The 10,821-nt window shown below is 36.2% G+C and overlaps 1 protein-coding gene across 2 annotated transcripts in view; it reads right to left on the reverse strand.

The window, feature by feature from the left end:
- ephb2b (eph receptor B2b) overlaps window positions 1–2,790 on the reverse strand; it is a 112,674-nt gene extending 109,884 nt beyond the window's left edge. For both annotated transcript variants that reach the window (XM_072381612.1, XM_072381611.1), the window contains exon 1: window positions 2,628–2,790. In XM_072381612.1, the coding sequence (XP_072237713.1) occupies window positions 2,628–2,679 (52 nt within the window). In that variant the 5' untranslated portion in view covers window positions 2,680–2,790. The remainder of the gene's footprint in view (window positions 1–2,627) is intronic.
- Window positions 2,791–10,821: the final 8,031 nt, after the last annotated feature.

Below are 10,821 nucleotides of genomic sequence, written 5' to 3' on the forward strand. Positions count from 1 at the left end.
GTTTGCTGCCTGGAAATTCAGTCTGTTAGAATCGCTAATATTAAGATTTACATTCACTTTTTATCGTAAATTATTTGTACTAAACTTGTCTAAAAGTATATGTAGCATTTTATCATTCAGTGAAATGTGATGAGACAGCATGATTTATTCAGTAAATAATGCTATAAGCAAGAGGTAACAGAAGTATGTGAGCATGTCGTCGAAATGTAGTGTCCCTTCACTAAATGTAGTCAAAACGATCCACTGGAGGGCTCTTTTCTGTTGCATGCTGGGATAGGGTTTTTTTTCGGATTAGAGCTGCAGTGACCTCTTTTTCAACTCTTTTTTTTACCTACGTAAACCCTTCTTGCAACTTCATTGGACAGTCGAACAGGGTGAGTCACGGGGTAGAAATGAGAGGTGGGACTCTATTCAGTTGGTGACGGGATTAGCAGGGTTCAGAATAAAAAAAAATAAATGAAGCACCGCAGTCCGAAAGTCGCATACTACGCGTCCGCTCTCTCACACAGAGTATCAACAGCAAGAATTTTATTAATATAATGAAATGGCTATTTGAGGAAAGTGCCGTCTGCTGTTTGAGGCAATGCATGATCTAAGACTGCAGTGAAAACTACATTTCATAAGCAGAACCAACAATGACACGATGGTTGTTTGCATTTTTAAGAGACTGTTTGCATTTCTAAGAGACAGAGAAAACAAGGGGAAGTGGAGCACTGCTCAGTGTGAAATTGTTGTTATTTTTGGCAGTTTTCTTTCGCTGCACTTCCCTTGCACTCGGAAAGCATAGCAGGGTTAAATTAAAGTTTAAAAAAATAAATAACTGTTAATATAACACTCAAGCAATCGCAATCGCAATAAAATCTAATTAAATGAAAATAAATCGTCATGACTATTATGCACATATATAGCAGATTATGTCCCATAGCATCTTAATGGCACTTTTTTTAAATTTACTGAATATATTTTCAATTTTTTTTCAGTTGAAGTCACTATTCAAAAATGTCAAAACTATGATGTGGGAAGTTACAGTCAATTTACGCAAATTAAATCTAAACTCATTTAGATAGTTTTATCGTGCTTCTAAAATATGACACAAAATTACACTATATTCTAATTTGTTAATATATGAGTGCAGTTTTTAGATTGCACAAAATGTATGTCATTCTCAGCATTAATGATTGCAAAGGCTGATCTGCACATACTAAAATAATGAGGCTGCCCTTAAGCAGTATCTGTTGATAGACCATTCTAAGAAAATTGTATTTAAAGTTGCTACACAAATGCTAAAGCTGACAATCTGTAATGCAAAGCATGCTAGCAGGAGTGACATTTCAAATTTTGGATTTTTACCTGAACTGAAAGCGTAAGCTCCATAAATAGCTTGATGTCTGGCAGTCCTAAATGGAGCCTCCCAGGTCCTTTAACCTGTCTATATAAATGTTACATGTACACAGGATTATAGTGTCAACAAGAATGTGACTCTTTTTTTTTCCGTTTTTCTTTTCTTCTTTGGCGGGTTGTTGTTTTATCCCACAGTTACATTTGGTTTAGTTTTAAATAGTTTCTTGGCCCCACCTGTAATTATGAGGTTTAGTTAAAATGACCAGAGGAAGAAGACACATTTGTTTTCTGTACGCATCCTCAAAATAGATTGAATAAATGACTAGGCTGACACTTCCCACTCTTCAGTGTGGTGTCTCCTGACCTGTCAAAGGGCAAACTGTGTCCAGTGACTCAAAATTACCTGCAGTTTAGATTTAGAAATGATATAGTGAAGACTGATGCGTTTACAATAAAGCAGATTTGGCTTCCTAGATTTGTGAATGTTTTTGAAGCAGTAAATCTTACAGTAATAAACTCTCTATATGTGCCATGATCTTACACGTTTAAATACACAATTAGATGTGGTAAGTAAGGCCTATGCTGCAGTTTCTTTGGGACATAACATACTCCTGCAAACACATAACAGCAAACGATGAGTGTTTTCACCAGTCAACCTGTTTCATTGTGCGTTGAGCCACGCAGACTGATGCCCTTTACTGCTTTGCAAAGCTTCGTGTACAATTGACTGCATGCAGACCTGAAAGAGCCTTTGTGAGTTAAACTAGGGGGATGTTCAGCTGGTATATATGCATGTTTAATCTGATAAATATTTTTTTTTAAAAAGAAAAGAAATCTGACAGGTTTAATGAGACGTCCTAGTCAGTTTTCCCTTTTTCTATGTGTATCACAAACTGTTTGACAACTGAAAGCGACACACCTCCATAGATAGAGATGTGCCCGTCATATTTAATATTTTCTATCCAACCGTAGCTGAATGGGCAAAACAAAAAGCCGCAGTCTTCACCCCGTGATTATCGCTATTACCGGTTAATAGGGTCCGTTGAGAGCCAATTGTGAGACGCGAGAGCATATGTCATTGTGTCCCATTATCATACCCTGCCCAAGCTGACTCTTTGTCACATATTTAGCACTATGGACGCCACGACAGAACACACTGGAACACACAAACTGTGCAGAGGAATGATTTAATGAAAATAAGAAACCATCCACACACGCGCTTTGTCTCAAACTCAAGCCGGCATGATGATGCGTCTTTAACCGTTGGGATGGAAACATTAGCTTACCTTCAACAGCTATTACGGCCGGTATGGTCCATAATATCCATAGAATATCCATTATTGGTCACTTAAAAAGCCCAGACATTCAAATAAAATAAGTCCCGAAAGCCATTGACAGCAAAAGCAGAGAGGGGACTGACGGTCCTTCTCCTCCAATAGAGCGCTCTCCCACAGCAGCGCAAACGAACTCAATGCTGAACCAAGTTTGGGCGAAACCAAAGAACCACAGACAGAGGGGAGCACTGAGCAACACAGACTCACGGCTCCGCAAGTAACTGCAACATAACACAACTCCGTTTCATATAGAACAGAAACGAAATTTACGGAATTGGTGATTAAGCGTTCTAAATCTCGTGATCATCAATATAGACGCTCGTGAAGAGAATCGTACATCCCCTTCATATCCACTCCAATTTACCCCGCTGTCAATCATCTGCACACCGACAGTCCACACTGCCTTACCTATCTCTGATAATTAAGCGTTTGGGGACTGTGCATAAAAGATGGAGCAACTTATCCTTCCTGGCGCACAAATTGGAGATGCAGCTCTTTCATTTATCAGACAAAGCCCATTCGTTTTCATTTGGGTTTTCTGTGAATCTTCTACGGCTTAGGAAAGTACTTTAACGTCGACTGTAACAGGTGACCAGCACGAGGCAAAAACTAAAGTAAGTTTAACATTTGCTTTTCAGTTTGCCTAAAAGCACGTTTCCGTTTGTGGGAAGTTTAATTGGCTGTTACTGCAATTTTCCACTAATTGATATTCTAGGTCATGTGATGTATGAGGATTTTTTTAAAGGGAATATTTAAATTTTTTCTTTTTTTCTTTTTTTTCAAAAGACAGTACGTACATACAGTTTTCACCAGGGTTGCTTTTAGTTATTGTGGGTATCGAAAAATAACATGATCTGTATGTTGTTTGGCTTTCAAAGCAGATTAATGATACTTCACGTATACATTTGCCCATTTTTGCAGACAGTAACTCGCTTCATTCCTGCTGTGAAATGGGCAGGACAAATAAGTATTAGTTAAAGTTCGGATCCACTCCTTCCTTTTTTTATTTTTTTTTTAATATATATGCCTTGTAAAGTAATGGAAACTGTATTGAATATTGCGAATGTTCAGTCACTAAATATTGACTGCATGGATTTTTTGGTAAATGGTCGATATTTGCATAATTTAGGACGTCCTAAATATCAAATATTGAGCCTTTTTCTTTAGCTTCAAGCAACTGAACTCGTACTCAACTAACCATATTTCATATGTGGGGATGGAATCAAGTGACTGAGCAAGCCTCATAATCAAAGAGCTAAACAGTGTTTATATTTTAATAACAGAGTCAGAGAGCCAAAGCTGTCAACAGAATTGTGACTTTCCCCCAGAGGCGAACATTTTTCTTCTTGTGCAAGAATGATCATAAAGCAATCATTGGTAGTTGTGCTGTTGGCTCACAGTGTCTCAGAATATCAAACCATGACACAATTCATCTTTAGTAATTGCCACTGAGCTGTGTTTGCAGTAAGTTGATTTAAGTTTGCACAATGCCAGTCTGCCAGCACTGTTACTTTCATTTTTCAACAATCCATCAAAATGCTAAATGTAAAATACATATGCATATCAATGATCGTAATACGTTCAACTTTTATGAGTTTCCTGCTGTTTTAATGGGATTGCTCTTTACCAAGTTGTCGCTGAATCTAAATTTATTGTGAAGTCATATTTTAAAAATGTTGTCAAAGCTATAAAATATCTTTATCTCACATCAGAGGCTATTGGTAAAATTGTAGTATTTTTAGAAATGTCATCTAAAAACAAAAAAGTCACACCGGTCTCATATAGCAATGACAGATATAGAGATAATTATGGGTTATATACTGAGGCCGTTGAAAAAGTCATATGTTAAATAAATCACTTACTGTCAGAGACAAAGCAGGGATATACATTGAATGATACTGATAGAGAACCAGATAAAAAATATAATGCAACACACACAAAAACGTTTTATTGCTTCTTGTAAGAATGATACTGACGTGGCCACAGAACTAAAGCTGGGTTGTGCATGTGCTCGTGATACTCCACTCTGTTCCAGTAAACATTTAGAGAGATGCCTTGTAGATTTGAAGCTATTGAAACTGCCTGAGAAACAACAATTTAGACTAAGTGGTTTGTCATCAAACATGCCCTTCTTATTACAAGCTGTGCCGTTGTAGCTATGCAGCAGGACTCTCATGGGTTAAACGAACCAGGCTGATTTATTTGCCTCCATTGGGCAGGACTGTATTGATTCCAGGTCACTTGACTGGCTGGCTTCAGATCATGTTCAGGTGACTTCAAAACAGATGGAACAAAATGGCAAAGCACTGAGAAAGCAGCTTTTACTTACTATAATGAGTTCCATACAAGCTCAATATTGACTTGAGCCAGAAGTGAAGTGAAATATGTTGAAGAAATGATATTAATACTCCTCTAATATTGCCCAGAGAGATCTCGCTGCCACGCTGCGTTATAATGGATGCAATGTCTGCTACGGCTGTAATGAAATATTTCATGCAAAGCAGAAAAGTCTGAATGTGGCAGAAATCCTCTCTTGCTCGTCTGCAAGTCTGAAATCCGTAAAATCCAAAACACACAGCACTAAAGTTCTTTAACTCAGCAGTATTAAAACAGCCCAGTATGTGCTAACACTGACTGCAGCAGGAAACACGAAACATACCACTGAATACATGCAACAAATTACCAGCAAATTATGCCTTAATGATGCGTACAAGGTGCACAAAGAATTGATTTTCTTTGAAAGGTATGACCAAGCTTACGAATATGATCACTGCCTAAACGATTCAGACGCGATTCTGTGAAGTATGTAAACCATATGTATTTTGTAACGTAAAGCTACATTATTGTAACAATGCAGAGCCACGTGTTAATGCTAATACAAAATACTCTGAAAAACTTTTTGACATGTTAGGTCTATTAATGAGAGGTAAAAAAATGTTTTCTGTAAAACTCTGAGCATTAAGTTGACTCTTCAATCTCAATTAGATTCTTTCCTCCCCAGACAAACATATGTGTTCTTGTCCACAGTTTGAATTTGTAATATTTACATATCACATGAAAGATGCATTGTATTTGATATAATGAGATGAGCTTTTTAGCTTTGCTGTAACTTAGTCTGACATCAACATTGTTACTGATAATTTAATCAGTAAACATATGTATATAGTATTATATAACATAGTTATTAGAGGTTCAAATAAGAACCCAAATTTATAATATTATTATCAAAATGTATTAATATTAACCCTTACCCTTTTTTGAAAATAATTAACAGGCGTATAAGTTCCCCTACCTAACATTTGCTAGTTGAAACCCAGGAAATCGCTGCTTTGGAAATGTTTACATTATCATGTCTCGCCTTACATTTATCAAATTCATCATAAACAATTGTACTGATTTATCAACAAATCAAAGACACTTATTGAGAATAGAATATAGGTTGACAATGAATGCATTAAAGCGAATGAGTTTATGTATGACAGGGTGGATAATAGTAGAAATGAGGCTGCTCGGGCACAGAAATGTAATGCACACAGATGTGTTCTATAATTTGATGCCAATTATCACACAAACATGGACAGAGCAATCCACAGTGCCCAAGTTCAGAGAAAGAAATGTGAATGTATTAAAACTAATATCTGAAGAAAAAATTAAACAAGTACTTATAGTAGATATCCGCTCCAGAGACATGTAATGTGTCGTTGCATCAACACTGCCCCCCAGAGTATAAAAGCTGAACATTCGCCAATGTCTTGTTATTAAAAACGTTGGAAATTTGAAAAAACACATCATTTTAAAACTCAAAGTCACAGTTGAAGTGTGATCTTTTTAAATGAGAATGTTTTATTTTTTTTAGAGAAAATTGCTGAAGGCTCTTAAAAAAGGATTTTCACTAGAAATTAAATCACATTGGCAAGACTGATCATGATTCAATAAAAAATAAATAAATAAATAAAAATACTTATTTATAATTTCTACTTTGAATTAAATCCAAATGAGATTATTGTTTACTCATAGAGTTGATGACTTAAGTTAGACTAAAATAGAAGAAACTCGGGCACAGATTGAATTAAACTTAACAGGGATGCTGTGAAGTACTTTTAATTCCCATCAGTGTTTGCACAGTTTTGTCAGATGAGATTTTCTCAGTTTTTACCCAAATTGGTTCCAGCTTTAAAATTAAATTAATTCAACAACTCCAGCCCATCATAACCCTGTTTCCTTAAGTCAAGCACATAGTCATTATTCATCAGTGAAGCTGACAATAAGTTCTTGCAGTTCATACACATTTTTTTTCTTTCGCATATTTAGCTTGAAACTCGGTCCATTCAAAAAGATCTTAAGCAGCTTCAGATTCAGTATTTTTACCCAGTCGGCATCAGCAACTGGATAAAGAGCCAGAAAATAAAATGGCCTATTATCCATAACTGATGTTATTACTGATCCCTGTTCCTGCGCTCGGAAAAAACTATGGACTCTCCTAATCTCGAGAGACTTTCTGCATGTGGATTAACCTTGGCTGAGACAATATTTTCATGGGCAGGCAGAGTAGAGTCGTCTGGATTGAATTTTGTCAGGCAGAGGATTTTAACCTAGCTTGGATAATCCAGATTTTAAAACCTGTTTGTGTATCTATTTGTCTCAGTAGAGAGGTCAGACTTTGTTATTCTGCAATCTTTCCTGTGCTTAATTGAATGCAACCATGGAGCATACAAATACATTCTTGATAGTTTTTAAAAGAAAATATGTATCAGGTAGAGTTGAAAAAAATGGGCTTACTGCTTCTCTTCCATGAACAGTCTTCCTCACCCCACTGCACTAGACACACACCATCACTGCCTTCCCAGTGTATTAGTTTACTCCTGCCAAAAATTTAATTCAATCTCACAAAGTTGCTCGAGCTTTAATTAAATAGACCGTGAAGCTTGGCAGAATTTCCTTTACTTTCTCGTTAAGCGAACTTTAAAGACACTGCACAACTTTCACTAGTAAACTGGAGGTGGCACTAGCACCGTTGCCCTTTCTATTCTTTATGATTAGATTAGATTAGATAACAACTTGTGTTTTTTCCAACAAAACAAGATATCATGAAGACTACATTCAATGTTGTCTTTGCTTTATGGTGGGCCACTGGCCTATAGTTAAACAGAAATGTGTTGAATGGTGTATGTCTGTCAGAGGGCAGACAACACTTTTTATCATCATAATAAATCTAAGCACCAGTCCTATAAAAGAGCAGCCCAGTAAAAGTAATTCAGCTGACAGTCATGACGAAATGAATGCCTTGATTAAATGGCAGTCATCAATCATGGCTTTGGTTTTGGATGCAATCATCCCTATAAACTTGCCTTTAATTGATATAAACTATACACATAAATCTGCTGGTGTGTTGATGCAAGCATGCAGCTGACATTGTGGTTTCCATCTCTGAACTAAAGGCAATTTTCTTTCCAAAACACATACTATGTTGTTGCTTACATGTGTTACTGTCATTATCTTATAATGAGGATAGTTTTGTCATTGTAGCTGAAGGGTTCTAAATAACAGCTATGAAATGTTAGAATTCATGTATGAATTCCTCTACATCTTAATTTCTTAATGTCTCTTTTTGTGTTTACCCAAACATGAAATGATCATCAGAGTTTAATCCTAGAAAGAGTTTTAAGCTCATGCAGGTTTTTGTTGTCAAATAAACTTCTCTTCTTGCTGCGCTAAAATGTGAATTAACTTACTTAACTCGTTCGATAAGACTAGTGCAGTTATATCAAAGTTCTGAACCAGTAATGAGAACAACATCATCAATAAAAAGGGACTTTCTGAATTCTGCCGTTGCTTCTTCTCTTTTATCTGTCTTGGCATGGCTTGCACATATTGCATTGCATTGCATTGTTTTTTTGCATCATATAGTGATGCAAAAGTCAAGTCTGTCTGTCTGTCAGCAAGATAACTCTGAAAAGACTGAGTCAGATTTCATGATGATGATGAAAAGGTGGAGCAAGGCCAAAGACAGAACCCTTCAAATTTTGGCTTGAATCGGTATCACTCATTAAAATTGCAGAATGAGCTGTATATTTGGCAGAGAATCAATGTGCCTTTCAAATTCTTTGTTTTTAGTCTCACTCTCATGAAACACCCTTCTTTTTCTTGCTTTACTCAATGCTCAGACCTACAAACTGTCAGCTTGTTTGGAGCAAATTTAAGATTTTTATTTTCGAAAAAGGAAAGAAATTGAAAATAAATCTTGGCATATTCTAATGAGGTCTAGACAAGTTGCTTAATTGTTAACTAAGTTAATTCAGAGTGAAAATAACCATTAGTTGTCAGTATAATAATAATAATAATTTAACACATTCTATAGGAGATGAATAATTAGCAAGTTAAAGGATCTGTTTTGAACACCATTATCTACAAATAAAATGTGCACTAATATTTAGCATTTACTATAAATGTTGCAACCAAAGCTGAACTTGAGCACGATTTAAAGTTTCTTTACAGAATGACTGCCAGACAACTGAATATGCCGTGCCTTCTTATCTTTTCCTCTTTTCTCGCCATCTAGACTATCAGCCGTCACAGAGCAACAGATGGAGGTGCACAACAGGATATTTACCACTAAGAGGATTCCTGTTTCTTTCCCTGTCGCTCTGGACTTTTTCGCAGGGACAAAGTCTTTCATCGTGACCCAGCAAGACTGGATTACTGGAAACAATGTCGAGTTATTGGTTAAGCTCTGTGAAACCCACCACTACGCATGTTGACCTGCTTGGCAAACAGACATCCCTTATCGAGTCCACCGTGAACAATGTTCAATCAACCAGGTGGGATTAGAAATTCCTGGTAATATCTTGAGTCTCTGAGTTTTCACTCAGAACTCAAATGTATGAGCGAGCTTTCTGTCTGTGAATACCTGGCGTCAACTTTATTCACTTTACCTCAACAAAAGTAATAACATTATAGAGGCAGTGTGCACTCCCCATTACCCGGAAGCTGTTAATTTTGTTATGCCATGATTAGATTATAATAGATTGATGTAAGAAAACTACATACTCTGTAATCCACCAAAATTGAATTTCTTTGAATTAACTTATAAAGAATTAAGTGAAATATGTGAAAATTTGATCAGGATTTGTTCAGTCTGGGACTATTGTTAGCATCACAGCCACTTAATGAGATCAGTCTGTTGTTTACAGTCTCAGTGACAGTTAAGAAACCGAGTGATGACGTGAATATGTTGGATAGAGATAAAACAATAAAAATTTGATCATTTTCAAAATCTATTTGTTGGAATGCATCTGAAAAATGTGGACAGTTGTGCTTCCATGGATGTGTGGGCTACTAATATAATAAACTAAGATTTGACCAGTTTGAAACAAGAATTGTGTTGTCAGTGTTTTGCTTTATTTAGACTACCATGTCTCTGTTGGACAGAGTGTTTTTGTTTTTCTATCTCCTCTAACCAATGTTGGGGATAAACGTGTCTGACATGACAGTAAAGATAATACAGGGTGGCAATGATTCCTTCTATAATAAATTAATCGCACCAGGATGTGAAGACTGCCCCCTCATCTAATGGCACACAAAGCCTGATAACATGTTGAACCTTCCATTCTGAAAGCTGAGCTTTTTTTCCTCCTTATACAAACATACACATTTACACAGGAAACTGTATAAGACAGAGGAGCGTGAGCTTGGGACATTTGTGTTTTTTGTGCAAGGATACAGTTAAAAATGTTTATTTTCTCTCCTTAAAATAGCATTTGCACGCTGTATGATTGAGCAGCTTGCAGCTCGGTATGTATTTTTGATTGTTTCATTCTCTGAATCTCTGTTTCTGATTTAGGGATTATACACTTTCACATTACAGTTTTGTAAAATTATTTGGACTAGTGTGACAATTCTACTAGTAGTTTCTTGTTTGGTTTGTATAGTTTAGATTTTTCACTGAGTTGATCATTATATCCTCTTATCAACATTTCTGGGGGGAAAGAAAATTGCACAAGTTCACACTTGAGACAGGCTATTCGAGGTAAAGGTATGTCAAACTTCTGTATTTCAATAAAGATCCTATAAAAGTTCTACAGTCAAGTTATGATTTCAGGGGATGTATATGCAGTTTTAAAACATAAAGATGGTTAATTTAACTTGG

The sequence above is a fragment of the Leuresthes tenuis genome, unplaced genomic scaffold (assembly GCF_036924035.1).
Source record: "Leuresthes tenuis unplaced genomic scaffold, fLeuTen1.0.hap1 SCAF_3, whole genome shotgun sequence".
Classification (NCBI taxonomy): domain Eukaryota; kingdom Metazoa; phylum Chordata; class Actinopteri; order Atheriniformes; family Atherinopsidae; genus Leuresthes; species Leuresthes tenuis.